The sequence below is a fragment of the Tamandua tetradactyla genome, chromosome 11 (genome assembly GCF_023851605.1).
Source record: "Tamandua tetradactyla isolate mTamTet1 chromosome 11, mTamTet1.pri, whole genome shotgun sequence".
Lineage (NCBI taxonomy): Eukaryota > Metazoa > Chordata > Mammalia > Pilosa > Myrmecophagidae > Tamandua > Tamandua tetradactyla.
In genome coordinates, this window is record NC_135337.1 from 75,724,746 (window position 1) to 75,743,495 (window position 18,750).

At 44.6% G+C, this 18,750-nt stretch overlaps 1 protein-coding gene across 1 annotated transcript in view; it reads left to right on the plus strand.

Moving 5' to 3' along the window:
* The first annotated feature begins 3,252 nt into the window (after positions 1 to 3,252).
* The window catches only part of ACER1 (alkaline ceramidase 1), a 28,154-nt gene continuing 12,656 nt past the window's right edge, over positions 3,253 to 18,750 (plus strand). The window contains exon 1 of the mRNA XM_077120964.1: positions 3,253 to 3,408. Coding sequence (XP_076977079.1) covers positions 3,316 to 3,408 — 93 coding nt within the window. The 5' untranslated portion in view covers positions 3,253 to 3,315. The remainder of the gene's footprint in view (positions 3,409 to 18,750) is intronic.

Consider the following 18,750-nt stretch of genomic DNA (forward strand, 5'->3'; position numbering starts at 1 on the left):
CTCCTCCAGACCTCCCTCTCCCGTCTCTCTTTTTTTTTTTCAGCCAGCAGAATTCCTTTCATTATTTCTTTTAGGGCCAGTATTTTGTTGATAAATTCTTTCAGGACTTCTTTGTCTGTGAAAACTTTAATCTCTCCCTCAGTTTTGAAGAACAATTTGGCTGGGTACCGAATTCTTGGCTGGAAGTCTTTCTCTTTTAGGATATTGAATATATATCATACCACTGCCTTCTCGCCTCCAGGGTGCTAGTTGAGTAGTCTGAGCTCAGTCTTATTTGAGTTCCCTTGTATGTAGTAGATTGTTTTTCTCTTGTCGCTTTCAGGATTTTCTGCTTCTCTTCAACATTTGACAGACTGATTACTATGTGCCTTGGGGAAGGCCTATTTGTATTTATTCTGTTTGGAGTTCTTTGGGCTTCTTTGACTTGTATATTTATATTCTCTCTGAGGATTGGGAAGTTTCCCCCTTATATCCTCAACTACTCTTCTTAGCCCTTTATTCCTCTCTTCTCCTTCTGGGACACCAATGATTCTTATATTTGTATACTTTGCTTTGTGTATCATTTCCCTGAGTTCCCATTCAATTTTTTCCATCTTTTTTTTTTGCCATTTACTGTTTTGAGTCTTTGAAGTCAATTATCCTGTCCTCTCTAACACTTATTCTTTCTTCTGCCTCTTCAAATCTCGTGTTATGTGCCTCTAGTATGTTTTTTATTTGGTCAACAGAGTGTTTAATCTCTGTGATTTCTGCTACTTTTCTGTTTATTCTTTCAAATTCCTCTTTGTGCCCTTGTACTGTTTTCTTGATCTCCTTTATGTCATTTGCCATCCCACTTATTTATTAAGTAGAGTTGCATGAACATCTTTGATTAGTTGTTCCGACATCTGTGTCTCCTCTGGGGTTTTAATTTGGTCATTAGGTAGGGCTGTATCTGTCTGCATTGTGATATGCTTAGTGATCCCCTGCTGTCTTTGTGGCATGTAAATATCTTTTTTAAAAATTTATTTATTAATTAAAAAAATAAAGAAACAAAATAAAACAACTTACATAATCAGTAATTCACAATATCATCACTTAGTTGCATATTCATCATTTCTTAGAACATTTGCATTAGTTCAGAAAAAGAAATAAGAAGACAATAGAAAAAGAAATAAAACAAACACAGGAAAGAAAAAAAAAAAGATTATACCTACCATACCCCTTACCCCTTGCTTTCATTGATCACTAGCATTTAAACTAAATTTATTTTAGCATTTGTTCCCCCTATTATTTATTTTTATTCCGTATGTTCTACTCCTTTGTTGACAAGGTTAGATAAAAGGAGCATCAGACACAAGGTTTTCACAATCACACAGTCATATTGTGGCAGCTGTATCATTATTCAACCATCTTCAAGAAACATGGCTACTGGAACATAGCTCTACATTTTCAGGCAGTTCCCTCCAGCCTCTCCACTACATCTTGAATAACAAGGTGATATCTACTTAATGCATAAGAATAACCTCCAGGATAACCTCTCGACTCTGTTTGGAATCTCTCAGTCATTGACGCGGCATGTAAATATCTTGATTGATCTACTTTGGGAGTTGATTTCTTTCAGTAGTTTAGGCCTTGTGTTTGCGGGATGGTTGTACAGCAGGGAGTAGGGCACGGGGTGGGCACTCAGTGCGGTGATTTCTTTCAAAGCAGGTATGGTCGCAGGTTGGGGATGTTACGCTGATGCTTGTGAACATGGGCGCCCAGCGGCCAGGGAGGATGTAGCTGTGCAGATGCACCAGTGTGGGGAACGTAACCCTGGTATGTGCTGATCTAAGGCACGGGGCCCTTTGTGTGCATGCATAGAGCTGCGGCAGTAGGTTGGCATTACGCCTTTGTGAACTGGGGGCAGATGTGACCAGGCTGTGCAGGCCAGCACTTTCTCAGAGCTGGAAAGTGAGGCTGAGGGCTGTGCACATGTGCGGTTTTAGGACTGCTATAAAGTGCGGTTCCCAGAGCTGAATGACGTGATTGGGGGGCCATGCCCATGTGTGGGCCTGGGAGTGCGTTAAGCTCAGGGAGGGCAGGGTGAGTTTGTGCGACACTTTGGGTATGGGGGGATCAGGGGTACCCCAGGTATGAAGGTTAGTGCCGGCAGCCTTTGTGTGCTGGCAACAGCCTGCAGGGAACAGGAAGGGGGAGGTAGTGCTCTGGAGAGGTGCAAGAGAGGTGGGTTGGGCTGCATTTGGGGTCGGGGTGGAGGGCAGGTACATGCACTGGGGGCTTGTGGGGTGGGGGCGCCTGGAGCGCGGGGAATGGGAGCATGTAATGGGGTTCATGTGCGTAGGGTGAGTCGCCGGTCACGGGGCTGCCCTGGTGAGGGCAGCACATCCAAGGAACGCAGCCTGGCTTACTTCCTAGTCCCGTGTTCCCGTCCATGCACTCCCGCGGGCTCCACGCCTGGCTCCAGCTTTCTGGCTCTCAGTTCCTCAGCCTCTGCAACCAGGGCTGCCCCATGTGGTACAGAAGGTCCTCCCAGGTCAGACACACTCCCGAATTGCTGCCTTGGTCACCCTCCTCCCTTCTCTAACTTTTCCGTGGAGCAGGGCTCATCTCGAGCCACTCTAGTCAGTCATCTTCCTGGAAGTCCTATTGGTATATGAGGTTTTGATCACCCAAAAGGAATGGCTTCAAACCCATCCTGCCTCCCGTTGCAAAGTTGGGGATCTTGGGGCACCCCAAGGGGAAATGGCTGGGCAAGGTTGCCTGACTGAGGACTCCCAGTTTGCAGAGCTGAGCCCACTGTTGCAGGATGGGGTGGGCCATCCAGCAGTTGCCCCTGATATCATAAGTGGCAACCCAGGACTCGGGATGGTACTGTGGGGGTCATAAACCTAACGCTTAAGCACCTGGAATATAAAACCAGCACACCTGTGCGTCCTTGGTAACTCTGTGCCTCAGTCTCCTCATCTGTAAAATGGGCGAGGCTATAGCTCTCATCCCAGCGGGACTCTCTATATTACTATTATTTTGTTGTTGTTGTTATTGCTATTCTAGAAACAATTCCTCCAATTCCCACCCTACTGATCTGGGATGGGAAGCCGCCTCTCCACCCACCAGCCACTTGTCTGGATGGTGCCAGCCCATGGCTCATATCCAGCGCTGCCGCCAGCTCACAGCTGGGCTGCCTGGTGCAATCAGGGAGCAGTCCAGCAGGTTTTTCCTCCCGGCCTGCCCAGGGCACCCAGGTGTACTCTCCCTTCTTCACCTGGGCTCAGCCCTGACAGGATCGCTGCTCTTTTCTACCTGGCAGACGGGACGAGCAGACACTGCAGCAGGATGCCCAGCATTTTCGCCTATCAGAGCTCCGAGCTGGACTGGTGTGAAAGCAACTTCCAGCACTCGAAGCTGGTGGCCGAGTTCTACAACACGGTGAGGGCCCCGGGAGGGCAGGTGGGGGGTGGGGGGCAGGGGAGTCTCTCTGGCCGGGGGTTCAAAACCTTCGGCTACTCCACATGTCACTGGGGAATCTCATCTGAGCAGTTCGCCATTCAGAGCCTCAGTTCTCTCACCTGTTAGTCAAGGAGTGGCCAGTTTTCATTCATTTGCGTGTTTGTACAGCCCATCTTTATCTGGTGCTGGGCCCCACCTTAGGTTTCAGAGACGCAGCAGGAGACTGTGAAAAGTGCCAGCCTCTGCTCTTGTGGGGCTCAAAAGCCAGCAGGAGAAGCGAAGATTTGACTGCAGGCATTCACAATGTGCGGCTGGACTGTCATGGGGGCCACTCGGGGTGGGGGGTATGGGCCCTGAGCCAGTCTTGGGGGAAGGGAACCAGGGAAGGCTTCTTGGAGGAGGTGACTGTGATTCACTCCCAGGGTGATCGTGCATCCTGTTTTCCCAGACTGCCCTGGTTTTAGCACTGAGTGTCCCATATCCCTGGGAAAGCCATCACTTCTGGACATACTGGAATGGTCGGTCACCCTGCCCCAGGTCCTGGTATGGTGCCACCTTGGAAGTTCTAAAAAACCCTGGGGTGCCTAAATGACAATGGCATTTAACCACTGCCTTCTTGAAAGAGGCAGGCAGGTGCAGATGCAGGCAGCTACTCTGTTGTCATGGGCAGTGGGTTCAAGGTGGTGAGTAAGACAGGGCGCTTGCCTGCCCTGAGCTCTGAGCTCAGAGCTCCTGCACACAGAACAGGCTCGGTAAATGGTAAGCGACACCATCGTACAAATGCTTTCTTGAGCACTTACGCTGTGCCGGGCGTATGCTAAATACATCATGTGAGAAAACAAATCTCATTTGATCTCCACTGTGGAATTGGGAGTTAGGCATGGCGTAATGCCCTACATGCTGATCCACTCTGCAGGAGGTGACCTCAGAGGCTCAGGGAAGTGGAGGAGAGGTCCTGGGCCATTGTTGCAGAATCTGAACATGAACTGTTCCTGAAGCCTATTTTTTTTTTTGCAGGGGTGGAGAGGAGAGTGGCAGGAGGCACAGATTTATTTTATGATGGATTTATTCCCGAGGCATACGCTTTTGTTTCTTCAGCTTCTTCTGGGATATCTTTTTCTTCTGTGCAACCTCCTCTTCTGGTTTAGGAAGGATTTGTTCTTTTTCAGTGACGAGCACCTCAATGTGGCAAGGGGAGCAATTGTGTGGGTTAATCCAACCATGAGCTCTGTAAGTCGAGGGGCACATCTGAAGGGCTTTGCTCGTGGGTGTACTCAAAGACCAGGGCCTCTACATCTAAACCCTTGAGTCCGGTATTCCTCTCTGCCTTTTTAAGTGCATGAAGTAAAAATTCAGCACTCTTTTTTGGGCCCCCGACCCTGCATCCATCCCCGCTGTTTGGCCTGGGCACACCTGCCCACGTTCCCCATTGTAACGTCAGAATGGCGCAGGCTGCTTCTGCCAAGTGACGTCTTTCAGATACTCGGTGGCTTTTCAACTATGCATGCCCTGGATGGCCTGAGTGGTTTCTCAGGTGTGTTCTCAAAGTGAACATGAAGATTTGAACCTCTTGATTTGCGTGATTTTGTAGGGATTTCTGGGTCCGGTGAATAGCGAGTCATTTTTAGAGATCCCATCTTGGGCCGCTTCCGGGAAGAGCACTCCTTTGTCTTTGACCTTGCACAGCTCCTCTGAGGGTCAAAAGTCCCCCATCCTCTCCCAGCCAGGTTTTCTCTTTCTTTCCGGTCCTTCGTGCGCCCTCCTATAAAATGGAGAGGCAGAATGCACAGATCCTTGAGGACTCAGAAGAGGAGTTGGAGTTCTGGGATTCCTTTCTCTGGTAGCCCTTGGGGGTCTAGAATGTAGAGGACCCTGGAAGAAACTGAACTCTGGCATGAACTGGGCCCCAGGTTTAGCTGTTGTGCTCCCGAGCGAAATCCCACCCACTCATGCCTCCTTAACCTGTCTCTAAAGGAAATCAATTGGCAATCACACAGATAATCTTTAAAGCCGCAGACATTCAATTTCTTTTTTCTTTTTTTTTTTTTTAGCCAACTCAAATATTAGGAAAGAGCCTTCTTAATACCCTGTACTCGCATGCTCAGGTATTTACCAAACAGCAACACAGGTTTCATGAGACCATACTTACTTTTCCTTGGTGTGAATGTACTTGGATATTTTCTCGTCTAATCTATCAGAAAGGCTCTGACAAAATGGGTCCAGAATGAGGACCAGACATAGCTATGTAGAAGAGGGCTTCCCCACTCTTTGGAGTTATCTGAACTTCCCCAAAGTGATTCCAATACCACAAACCATCACCATAGATGATAAGTCATATAGTTCAGGCATCAACAAAATCTTGCTGTAAAGGGCCAGACTGTAAAGGTGTTTTTGGCTTCATGGACATAGAATCTCTAAAAAGCAGCTGTTGTCCATACTTACATCACTGAGTGTGGCTGTGTGCCAATAAAACTTTATTCATGAATACAGAAATGTGAATTTCATCTAATTCTCATCTGTCTCAGAATATTACCCTTCCCTTAATTCTTTCCAACCACTTAAAGATGTGAAAATCATTCTCTGCTCATGGGTCATATATACAAAACCAGGGGGCAGGCTGGACTCAGCCTGGGAATCACAGTTTTGCAATCTCTGATATAGTGGTGTGAAAAAAAAAAAAACAGTCAAAGAATAAACCATAAGCACTTTTTTTTTCTTATTGATTTTATATTGGAGTGAATGTGGACACACGTTGTCAGTATTGGGGTTAAAAGTACAGGCTTCCTGCAATTTGGCAACCTGTGTCAGGAGTTGGGGTGACAAATGGTTCACCCCAAACCCGATCCATAGACTTCCAGACACACACAGTGAGGTAACCCCAATAGGCAACAAGAGTTACCTTCAAAATTTTTCCTGAGCCATTTATTAATTGCAATAAATATATAAATTAATATACTGGAAACGAAAAACGCCACCAAAATACATACATTGGGTGCCCTCTGGAGAAATACTATATGGCTATTTAAAAGCATGTTTTGATCTAGGTATGGAAATGAAAGACAAAATATATAGTAAGAAAAAAAATTAAAAATCTATTCACAATGATTCATCATGATCCATTTATGGGCCATGACCCACAGCTGGAAAACACTGCTCTAATGAATCTTTTGCTTTCTTGTACTTTTGCTTTCAAGGAGTTCTGAGCCTGAGGTGGGGGTAGGTAGGGAAGACAGCTCAGCCACTCTGAGGGGCAGGACAGAAAATACACAGAGGACTCAGCCCAAGGGTTGGGGGGCTTCCTAGGGGAGAGTCTCTAGGAGTTGGGTTTTGAAGGATAAATAAGAGTTTGCCAAGTGGGGTAGGAACCATGAAAGGGAAGAGGATGTACAAAGGTCTGGAAGTAAAAGAGAGGTTGGCCAGTTTGAGAAAGAGAAGTATATATTTCTGTGTCTAAAGGGTTAAGAGAGATGAAGATGAACAAATCTTGAATGCTGCATTAGACAGTTTGAAATTTATCCTGCATTCATTGATGGACTCATTCATTTATTTATTGGCTGTAAATCAACCCATACTGGGTGATGCTGGGGCCCCAAAGAGCTTCAGAGCTGTAAGCAGGTGGGGGTCCAGAATTAGAAACAGACTCCTCCTGGTTCGGTGGTTAGCTTGAGGCAGAGGCATGAACAAGGGGCTAGAAGGGCAGCCATGGTGATGGGTTGTGAGGGCTTTCCTTGCTGAATGGGGAGGGCATGGAGATGTTGTGCACGCCCAGTCTTAAAGAAAGAGTAAAAGTTCTCCAAGGCATTCGGGACTGAAGGGGCAGAATTTGCAAAGGTCTCAAGGTGGGAGAGCATAGCTAGAGCCCAGGCTGTCTGTGGGGAAAGGACTGAAAAGTGAAAGAAATGGCTGGAGGAATTCCCAGGGGCCAAATCTGGAATTCCAGGCCAAGGAGTGTGAGCCCCATCCTGAGCGCACTGGGGAGCCATGGACAGCTTTTGGGCAAGGGAGAGTCATGCTGTTGGGGCAGCTGGGGCACCTTGTCACATTTCACACGAGGGCTAGGAGGGGCGGGGAGAGAAGTCAAAGGATGTGCAGCCCGGTGGTCTCCAGGTGTGGCTTCCTGCTGGGCAGAGGGCCGCTAACAATTAGGAGCAGAAGTTTCAAGGCTCCTCAGCTTCTGGCTGCGGGGCTGCTGGATTATTTGAACAAGGGGTTGGCATGTCCGGCCGCCCAGGAGTCTGCTGTGCAAAGGCACTGAGGTACAAATGAATGGGGTGGGTCTGGGGCAGAAGATGCCAGAGAGACAGTGGGAGTCAGAATGGAGAAGGTGCTTGCATGGCAGTGGGAAAGGAGGGGTGCAATGTCAACTGCGATACTCCCACTTCCAACACGCTCCCCACCTCCTCTACCGACGCTTCTCTGTTGCTGGCCTCTATAGCCGCTTCCAGTCCTGGCTCTCCCTGAGAGCTGTGTGAGCCAAAGGGAGGCCTTGCCTTCTCTGAGCCTCTGGCCCCATGAGCTCTGAACCAGGGGGTAGACTTGAGACCCCAGACACGCCCTCCTTCCTCTGCCTTCCTCCTCCTCAACGTCCAGAGCAAAAATCAATTACATGGCTCAGACGGCAAGGTGGGAGTCCCTACCCTCGGGCAGGACAGGCATCGGTATCTGAAGTCACATGCTGGAAAACGATATGCCCGGGGCCCAGACAGTGGGGGGCTTCTAACAGTACTCAATTTACTGGACCACAGAGAGAATAAAACTGCTCCAGCCTTATGTCAGTCCACTGACTAATGGATTTATAAGATGCGGTCTGTCCATACAAGAGATTATTATTCAGCCGTAAATAAAAGTGAAGCACCAATTCACACCACAACTTGGACGAACCTTGAAAACCTGATGTCGCATGAAAGAAGCCAGACACAAAAGGACACCTGTTGTAGGATTCCATTTCTGGGAAATGCCCAGAGTAGGCCAATCTATAGATAGAAAGTAGATTAGTGGTGGCCAGGGGCTAGAGGGATATGAGGGACTAAACACCAGGTTTCTTTCTGGAGTGATGAAATTGTTCTGGAATTGGATAGAGGTGATGGTTGTACAACTTTGCGGCCACATGAAAAGCACTGAAATGTACACTTTACAGGGGGTGAATTTTATGGTACGTGAGTTATTTCTATATCTATATCATCTATATTCATATCTATTTCTGGATCTAGCTAGCTAGCTTCTGGCACATTCTAAGCATTGACTAAATTGAAGCTATGATCATTAGAAGTAAATGCAGCACCAAGAGATGTAATAGTGACATTTTTTCATTTTATTTACTAAATAGGTGCTTAACTGTAGTCTTCCTAATAACCCAAAGAAGTAGGTCCTCTAATTCTTCGCATTTTACAGATGGGGGAATAAGGGCTCAGAGAGGGTAAGTTTCCTTCCCAGGGTTGCACAGATATAAATTGCGAGTCTGGGAGCTGTACCCAGGCCACCTAGACCCAGAGCCTCTTGCAATCCCATTCAATGAGGCCCCTCAATTACCGAGAGATTAACAGCTAATTCTTGCAAGGGCGTTGTGTGCGGGGGCAGGGCAGCGGCTGGCTACATTCCTTCTGCCCGGTGCCACTAATGGATGTGATGTGAGTGTCCTCGACAGGGGACACGAGCTGGCACCAGGTGGTGGGAGTTTGAGCTTCAGCAATGGGGAGAAGGAGCAAAGGGGAGCTTTGCGATGTTCGTTGACTCAACCAACTGGGCAAATTTGAGCACCTACTGGATGCCCAGGGTAACAGGTCCTGGGGGAGTACAGAGGAGGAGTAAACGGCTGCCACCTGCTCTCACGGAGGTTACAGGCGGGTAGGCTGTGAAGAGACAATAAGCAAAGTAAGGAACGAGTAAGTGGAATCTTAGATTGAAACAGGGGGTTGTGAAGGAAGCTGTTGGGGGAGGTGGGGGAGGGAGGCACTGCGGGTTCATCCTGGGTTGGTGGGGAGATGAGAGAAAAGGGCTCTCCCATTGCCTTCTCCCGAGGTTGAGATGGAGAGGCATCTCAGCCCCATCTCCCTCCTTTCTTCCCTTCCTCCCTCTCTCCTTTCTTTTTCCCTCCTCCCTTCTTCCTTTGCTTCCTCCTTCTCTCCCACCTTTCCTCTCTCCTCCTTCCTTCCTTCTTCCTCCTTCCCCTCTCTTGCTCTTCCTTCATCCCTCCCTTTTTTCCTCTCTCCCTCTTCTAGCACTCTATATATGGAACCACATCTATTTGCCATTCTACTGGGTTGAAGTTTGGGACAGTAAACTTTTCTAGAATCACAGCCACGGCCACCAGCCATTATATAACAGATGTGTGAATTTACATGGGTGATTTGCATGCATGATCTGCATGTATTATTTTCCACAAAAGCTTCCCTGAGCCCCTACTGTGGGTCAGGCGCTGTTCTAAGATACTGGAGCCTAAGCTCCCTGCCTTCAAGGGCCTGAAGAAAATGGGGCTCAAAATATTGACCCTCCCACCCACTGTATCCACCCTGAGAAAGCAGAGACTTTGAGCATAGGGTAGCTACTCAAGGAATGGTTGTTGAGCAAATGAATGAATGAATAAATGACAAGTCTTCTGGACTGCGCTTCCAGGTGCCTCTCCTTCCTTGCAGAACCTGCATGGGGCTAGAGACTGGGAAACTGGTGGCCAGTGCTGGAGGGCGGGGAGGGAGGGAAGGGCTGGCTTGGGGCTGGTCCGATGCTATCACATGCCAGAGCCGGTTGGAGCTCATTAGTCATAAGCTCTGATGGGGGCATCACCCCTTCTCCATGTTCAAGGGCTTTGTCACAATCCCCTGCCTCATTCTGCTTATCTCCAGACTTGGAGTAACCATACCAATCATCAGCCAGTTATTATTATCTCTATCAATAACGACAGCAGCAGATTCTGCTGTTAACTGAGCCTATGCCCCATGCCTGGCAATGCTGCCTTTCAATGCCTGGTCTCATGCACACCTCCTGACAGCCTGCAGGTGCAGGATCGATTCTTCTCACCCGTTTCGTATGCAGGAAACTAAGGCTCAGAGACATTTAGCTCACACAGCCAGGAAGTGGGAGCTCCCTCTCTTAACCATTGCCACCTGTCTAGCCCTCCCTGTCTTTCTAAGCAGGGGTAAAAGCAAACTTTGGCGCTCCACTGAACTGTGTAAACTCAGAGACTTCACCTTTCTGAGACTCAACCCCCTCCTTGTCAAATGAGCCACAGAAAGCTGGATCTGGGGACGTGGGGGGATTTGAAATGATCACTATCAAGTTCTGTGATCAGCAGATAAGAAAGTAAGAATCTGAGCGGCATATATCCAGAAATAAAGACCCTCTGCAAAGTTTTCTGTCTGACCCTGTCTTGAGAGCCGGTCAACAGGCAACATTAACTGAGCACCTACTATATTTTAGTTTCTGAGGGCACAATGGAGAAGGCAGAAGACACAGCCACGGCCCTCAAAACAAAGTTTAGCAGGAGAGTAAAGTGGGACAAGTGTTAGGAAAGTAGGGAGACATGGGGCACAAAGGAAGACAAGTTGACTCTACTTTGGGGAACAGCATGTGTGAGGTCCTGGAGGTTAAGAGATATAACCTGAAGTATAAAATTGAAGGCGGACATTGGTGAGTGTGGAGGGAGTTTATAAGTTAAGTTTAAGAATTTGGCTTTTATTTGTGGGAGATTCAGTTTTGTTTTAAGTGGAGACTTTGGAGTTTGGGAAACTGGTTGGCATCTTTGGGCATGCATCAATATGCCCAAGGGCTTTTGTCTGGCTGAAGGAAGAGGAAATATTGAGTTTGTATGGCGTGTGTGCACCAGTACATAAGAAGGTATCAGAGGCAAAGGCATGTATGAGAAAGAGGCTCGTGGAGGGGTTGGAGTGGTTTCTCTCCCATCTATCCTTATACCACTGAAGAGGGAGGAACTCAGGCCAGATGCATAGTGGCTATTGGATTTTGTCCACCCAATATTCATTGCCTCATTTTCCTTTGGGCCACCAACTGCTCCTCCCCCACTTGGATGAGAAGGTCAGACGGTTGCTTTCCTCCCTCTGGCCAAGGGTGGGAAGTGGCACAGGCTATGGTCTCCAGAAATTTGAGTCTTGGCCTTGAACACAATTTTTATCCATGCCCAATATTGCCCCCTGAAGAGATTGTCCATTGAAACTTACAGCTGCTCTCGTTTCTGGTTTTCCTTGTTTTTCAGCAATTGTTTTGGTAAGTAGGCATGCTGTAATAAATGAATGAATATAGAAAGATGATAGATGAATGAATGAATAAATAAATATCAGAAAATAATATATATGCATCATATAGATGTATTTATTTATTACATCAGAATCATTTTCTGTTGCTTGCTACCAAAGAGCCCTAGCTAATACATTAATGGTGACTGCTCTATTGGATTTGAGCAACAGAAAGCTACCCTAATCAAAAAAAAAAAAACAAAACAGATTAACAACAACGATAAAAAAGAGAATGCATTGGAAAGATATTAAAGTATCTTAGAAAACAGGAAAAGGATTTGGTTGGAAAGGCCAGAACCTGGGGCAGGTCTGGAGGACTCAGAAGAAGGGCTAATATTGCCCTCTAGTATTTGGGTTTGTGCTCAGTCTTGTTGCCTCATGGTTGCAAGATGGCTGCCACATCTCAATCATCACAACAGCATCCAATTTCCTCTTTAGAGAGGCACGACTTCATTTCAGTAACATCCAGGCTCTTTGTCTGCTCCAAGTTTTTAATTCTAAGAGACAAAATCTTATTGGTCCAGCTCAGAATAGGGATCTTATCTGGGGGGGAGGTGGGGACTCATGTTGCAGAGAGGGTCAGAGGAAAGGGAGAGCCTCTATGGCCTGGGTGGCTGCCTGGGGGATGTATATGACCTTGTCCAGTTGCAGACCTCAGGGTGGAGACATGGGTTGTGGAAACAGTTTGCTTATGTGGCCAAGGTTCAGTGCTCAAAATTGGGCTCTTTGAGCTGGTTTTCCAATCATCCAAGAAGAGCCATGAGCATCCCTAGGATCCAGAGAGTACCTGCCTGGTGACTGTGCTGGTGTGAAAGGATGTATGTGTCCTAGAAAAGCCATGCTTTATTCCTAATCTCATTTTGTAAAGGCAGCCGTTTCTTCTAATCCCTATCCAGTACTGCATGTTTGTAATTAGATCATCTCCCTGGAGATGTGACTCAATCAAGAGTGGTTGTTAACCTGCATTCTAGGTGGGTCTTGATTACTTTACTAGAATCCTATAAAAGAGGAAACATTTTGGAGAAAGTGGGGGATTCATAGAGAGCAGAAGAAAATGGTAAGAGAGAAAGCCAAGAGATTCTGAGAGAGCAGAATGACCCAGCCACGAGAAGCAGAGTCCACCAGCCAGCGACCTTTGGCGATGAAGATGGAAAACATCTCCCGGGGAGCTTCATGAAACAGGACCCCAGGAGAGAAAGCTAGCAGATGACGCCGTGTTCGCCGCGTGCCCTTCCAGCCGAGAGAGAAACCCTGACCATGTTCGCCATGCGCCCTTCCACTTGAGAAAGAAACCCTGAACTTCATCAGCCTTCTTGAACCAAGTTATCTGTCCCTGGATGCCTTAGATTGGACATTTCTATAGACTTGCTTTAATTGGGACATTTTCTCAGCCTTAGAACTGTGAACTAGCAACTTATTAAATTCCCTTTTGAAAAGCTGTTCTGTTTCTGCCATATTGCAGTCTGGCAGCTAGCAAACTAAAACAGTGATGTGTGCAGATGTTCAATATCCAGGCTCATGGCTCTCACCTTGTAATGGATGGATTTCCTCACACCCACCACTGCTCTCTGTATTTTTTTTTTTGTGGTGTAAAAAAAATCGCCATTTTTAAGTGTACAATTCAGTGACACTAATTACATACACCGCGTTGTGCAGCCAACATATTATTCCCAAAACTTTTTCATCACCCCAGATGGAACCTCTGCACCCTTCAAGCAATAACTCCCCACCCCCAACCCTTGGTATCCTCTAATCTACTTCCTGTCTTTTAGACTTTTAGTGTCTAGTTTCTTACACTTAGCATAATATTTCCTAGGTTCATCCATGTCGTAAGCAGGTATCAGAACGTCATTCATCTTTCCAAGCGGATCTTTTTTAAAAATTTCTTTTGTTTTGATTTAACATTTTTTTCATACAAAAACCACTAAATAACACTCTATAAAAAATGATACTAGGTCCAAGTTGATCTTTTAAAGCATAAACGAAACTATGTTGCTTCCCTGTTTAAGACCCAAAAATACCTTCTGTGCCAGTTTGAATCTGTTGTGTATTCCAAAAAAGCCATGCTCTGTAATCCATTCAGTTATGCTGGGTGGGAGCTCTTTGATGGTTTCCATGGAGATATGACCCACCCAGTTGTGGGTGGTAACTTTTGATTAGATGGTTTCCATGGATTGTGTCTCCACCCATTCAAGGTGAGGTTGCTCACAAGAGCCCTTTAAGAGGGAAGTATTTTGGAAAAAGCTTTAGAGCTCACAGAGCTCACACAGCCAGAGATCTTTGGAGATGCAGAAGGAAAACGCCTCTGGGGAAGTCTTATGAAATGAGAAGAGAAAGTGAGCAGACGGTACCATGTGCCTTCCCAGCTGAGAGAGAAACCACGAACTTCATCGGCCCTTTCTTTGGAGTTAAAGTATCTTTCTCTGGATGCCTTAGTTTGGACATTTCTATGGCTTTGCAACTGTAAACTTGCAACTTAATAAATTCCCTTTTTAAAAGCTGTTCTGTTTCTGTTATAGCACATTCCAGCAGTTTTAACAACCTAAAACAGCTTCCCATATTTAAAATACAATGCAATGTTTTCACCACAGGCCACATGGCCCTGTATGAGCTGGACTCCACGGATTGGGTAAACCCACTTCCCACCTGTTTCCCCCATCATTCCAGTCACACTGCCCTTCTTTTATGCCCATGACTGCTATTTTCAATTTATTGCCTCTGACGTCATCACCCAGTTCTCCCATCAGCTTTCACTGGTTTTCTGTGCACACCCTGAAGTAGCCCTCACCTTGCCCAGCCTCAGTCACCCCATCACAGACACAGAATGGGCGTTCGGCAAATACAGTATCAAGCAAAGCTGCTGCAACAAGGAGACCCCTAAACACAGGTCGCTCAAATAAGAGAAGCGTTCATGGCAGCCCAAGCACAGCCAGCAGGCTGCAGATGGCTCTGCAGCACAAAGCTATCCAGGAACCCAGGTTCCTTCTGTGCAGTTGCTCTGCCACAGATTCTCATAAGAAATGCATATGAATCCCAGGGGAATCTTTCAAATTGCTGATTCTGATTCTGTAGTCTGGGGCTGTTCTCAGGGTGCCGAAAACATTTCTTCGCTTGGTAGCACATGTATTGACTGAGCGCCCATTCTGTGCCAGGTGCTGTTCCAGGTAGTGGAGATAGAGCATTGAGTGAGATGTCTGTTCTAGTTTGCTCGCTGCCAGAATGCAATATACCAGAAACAGAATGGCTTTTAAAAGGGGGAATTTAATGAGTTGCTAGTTTACAGTTCTATGGCTGAGAAAATGTCCCAATTAAAGCAAGTCTATAGAAATGCCCAATCAAAGGCATCCAGGGAAGGATACTTTGGTTCAAGAAGGCCGATGAAGTTCAGGGTCTCTCTCTCAAGTGGGAAGGTACATGGCGAACACAGTCAGGGCTTCTCTCTTGGTTGGAAGGGCACATGGGAGCATGGTGTCATCTGCTATCTTTCTCTCCTGGCTTCCTGTTTCATGAAGCTCCCCAGGAGGGGTTTTCCTTCTTCATCTCCAAAGTGCTGGCAAGTGGATTCTCTGCTTTGTGGTGCTGCAGCATTTTCTGCTCTCTCTGAATCTCCTTCAAACTCCAAAATGTTTCCTCTTCCATAGGACTTCAGAAGCTTATCAAAACCGACCCAAATGGGTGGGGACACGCCTCTACCTAATCCAGCTGAACAACCACTCTTGATTAAATCACATCTCCAGGGAGATATTCTAATTACAGTTTCAAACATACAATACTGAATATGGATTAGAAGAAAAGGCTGCCTTTACAAAATGAATTAGAATTAAAACATGGCTTTTCTAGGGTACATATATCTTTTCAAACTGGCACAGTGTCAAAGTCCGTGTTCTCCTCGGGCTGGGGCTGGGTGAGGGAAATGGGATGTTTTGTTTGGTTTGAATAATGAAAATGTTCTAAAATTGATTGTGGTGGTGAATGCACACTATGTGAAGATATTGTGAGCCATGGATTGCACACTTTGGATGGATTGTATGATATGTGACTATTTCTCAATAAAACCACTTTTAAAAAAACAGAAAATTCGAATGAAATATTGAAGCAACTATCTGCATACTTCAGACCAAAAATGCTCTTCTCTTGGTTATTGCTCAGATAAATAAAGCACAAATGAGATTCTTGCTTTAAAAAAAAGAAAAAGATAGGGACTTGTTCTCTACTGTATCCCAGGATAGTTCAAATATTTGTTGCATAGATAAGTGAATGGATTTTCAAAAAATTAGTATCACCTGCTTTGCATTTTTGAAGGTGGCCACCAGAAAATTAAAAATTTCATGTGTGGCTCATGTTATATTTCCATTGGCGAGTGCTGCCCTGCAGACATCAGCAGCTGCACTGCCCGGGAGCTCGTGAGAAATGCAGAGTCTCGTGCCCCGCCCCCCCAGATCTGTTTTATTTTCTCTGAGGCATGAACCAGTTATTTAAGGCTGCATACAACCCCCCAAACATCGTGGCATAAAACAACCGTATAGGTTGTAAAAAAGTACAGTTGTACTTTGTAAAAGAAAAAGTTATACTTTGTAAAAAGTACAGTTGAAAAATACACTGAAATGGAAAACTTAAAAGCTCTTTTTGTTCTCCAAAATTATCATATACATAGAGGAATAAATAAAATTGTCGACAGGTGTATAGTACTACTGTTGCCAGAATTTCTTTTTTTTTTAACTTTTTAATTGTATAATATAACACATATACAAAGCAAAGAACGAAAAAAGCAATTGTTTTCAAAGCACTGTTCAACAAGTAGTTACAGGACAGATCCCAGAGTTTGTCTTGGGCTACCATAAACAACCGTGTAGGTTGTTTTATCTAATTTTTTAAAGCAATTTTATTGAGATATTCACACACCATGAAACCATCGCTGGCTCACAGCATCATCACATCATTGTGCATACATCCCCGTGATCAGCTTTAGAACATTTCCATTACTGAGGAAAATAAATAAATAAATAAAAAGAGAAAACCCAGAACACCACATTCCCCTATCCCTCCCTGTTTTCTTTTTTTTTTTTTTTTTAACATGGGCGGGCACCGGGAATCGAACCCAGGTCTCCGGCATGGCAGGCGAGAACTCTGCCTGCTGAGCCACTGTTTTTGAGCCTGCCCCCTCCCTATTTTTGACCCGTAGTATTGGTGTGGTACCTTTGTTACTGTTGATGAAAGAATATTCAAATATTACTTTTAAATATAATCTATAGTTTACAATAGGCACAATTTCCCCCATATATCTGTCTATTATTAACTCCTTATAGTATTGACATTTGTTCTAGTTTATGAAAGATCATTTTTGTACTTATACTATTAAAAGGTGATACCAATTTTAATAGCATATTTTATTACCTCAGTATGCCCCAAATATTTTCACTTAAACCTGTAATCAGGATAAAAATTATTAGTGAGCTGTTTTACAGCCTTTATGTTTGTGCCAAGTCTTTGAAATCTGGAGCACATATTACACATATAGCATATCTCAACTGGACACAAAATTTTCATCAAAAGCACTTGATTTGTCGTTGGGGGTCATAAAATTTGCAATTGACAAAACCTTGTGTGTTATCTGATGATGGGATACTGTGACTAACTACATTTTTTCTTTTTTCCAAATTTTGTGGCATGAACATGAGTCACTCTTATGATCAGAAGAAAACAATTAAGTCTTTTTACCAAACAAATAAATGTAGTAATGGTTGAGTTGTTTCATAAAAATATCAAGTGGTTTTGATTTTTAATTATACTCTTTTAGAATGTAAATTAACTAACTCTCTTTAGAAATATACAAATGTACAGCTGTCTAGTAGCTCTTCATTCTAATTTGAAGAATGGCTTGCTTCTTACATATAAATCTCATATCATTCTGTGAAGAAAAGAAACACACTAGCACATTGAAATTAATATACTATAGCTGCCACACTGAAATGGAAAACTTAAAATCTCATTTTGTTCTCCAAAATTATCATATACATAGAGGAATAAATAAAATTGTCAATAGGTGTATATTATTACTGTTGCAAGAATTTCTCTTTGTTTTTTAACTTTTTAATTGTATAGTATAACATATATACAAAACAAAGAAAGAAAAAAGCAATCGTTTTCGAAGCACTGTTCAATAAGTAGTTACAGGACAGATCCCAGAGTTTGTCATGGGCTACCATATGATCCTCTTGGATTTTTCCTTCTAGCTGCTCCAAAACACTGGAGGCTAGAAGGAAAAAATATTTTTTATCATCACAATTGACTTTTTCTTTTCTTTTTTTGTGCAAAATAACATATATGCAAAAAAGCAATAAATCTAAAAGTGCAGCACAACTATTAGTTGTAGAACAGATCTCAGACTTTGACACGGGTTACAATTCCACAATTTTAGCCTTTTACTTCTAGCTGCTCTAAGATACTGGAAAGTAAAGGAAATATCAATTTAATGATTCAGCGGTCATATTAATTTGTAAACCCTAACTTTCTCTGTATAACCACCATCACCTCTGATCTTTCCATCCCTCTCTTTAGGAGTGTTGGGCTATGACCATTCTAACTTTTTCATGTTGGAAGGGGCTGTCAACAATATGGGGTAGGGAGACGGAACTAGCTAATATTCTGGAGAGGCTAGGGCCTCAGAATTTCTTTTAATGTTAGAATTCCCAACAAGTAAACCACATCTTATAATACTAATTTAAAAAGTACAGTTGAAAAAGTAGATTTGTATCCCCAAGTTTTTCCAAATATGCTTAGAATTTTCCAATGACTGAATCGATTAAGAGCTTTTCATCTGAAAGGCAAATTAATTGAAATTAAATAAAATTGAAGATTCGGTTCTTCAGAAACTCTAGCCACATTCCACGTGCCCAGTAGCCATGTCTTGCCAGTGGCAATTACATCGGACATTGCCGCTCTAGGACAGAGGTCAGCAAATTCTTTCTTAAAGGCCCAAATAGTAAATATTTTCAACTGTGTGGACCATGCCATCTCTATAACGACTAATTAACTCTGCCATCCTGAAAGCAGCCTATAGGATCGATACATAAAT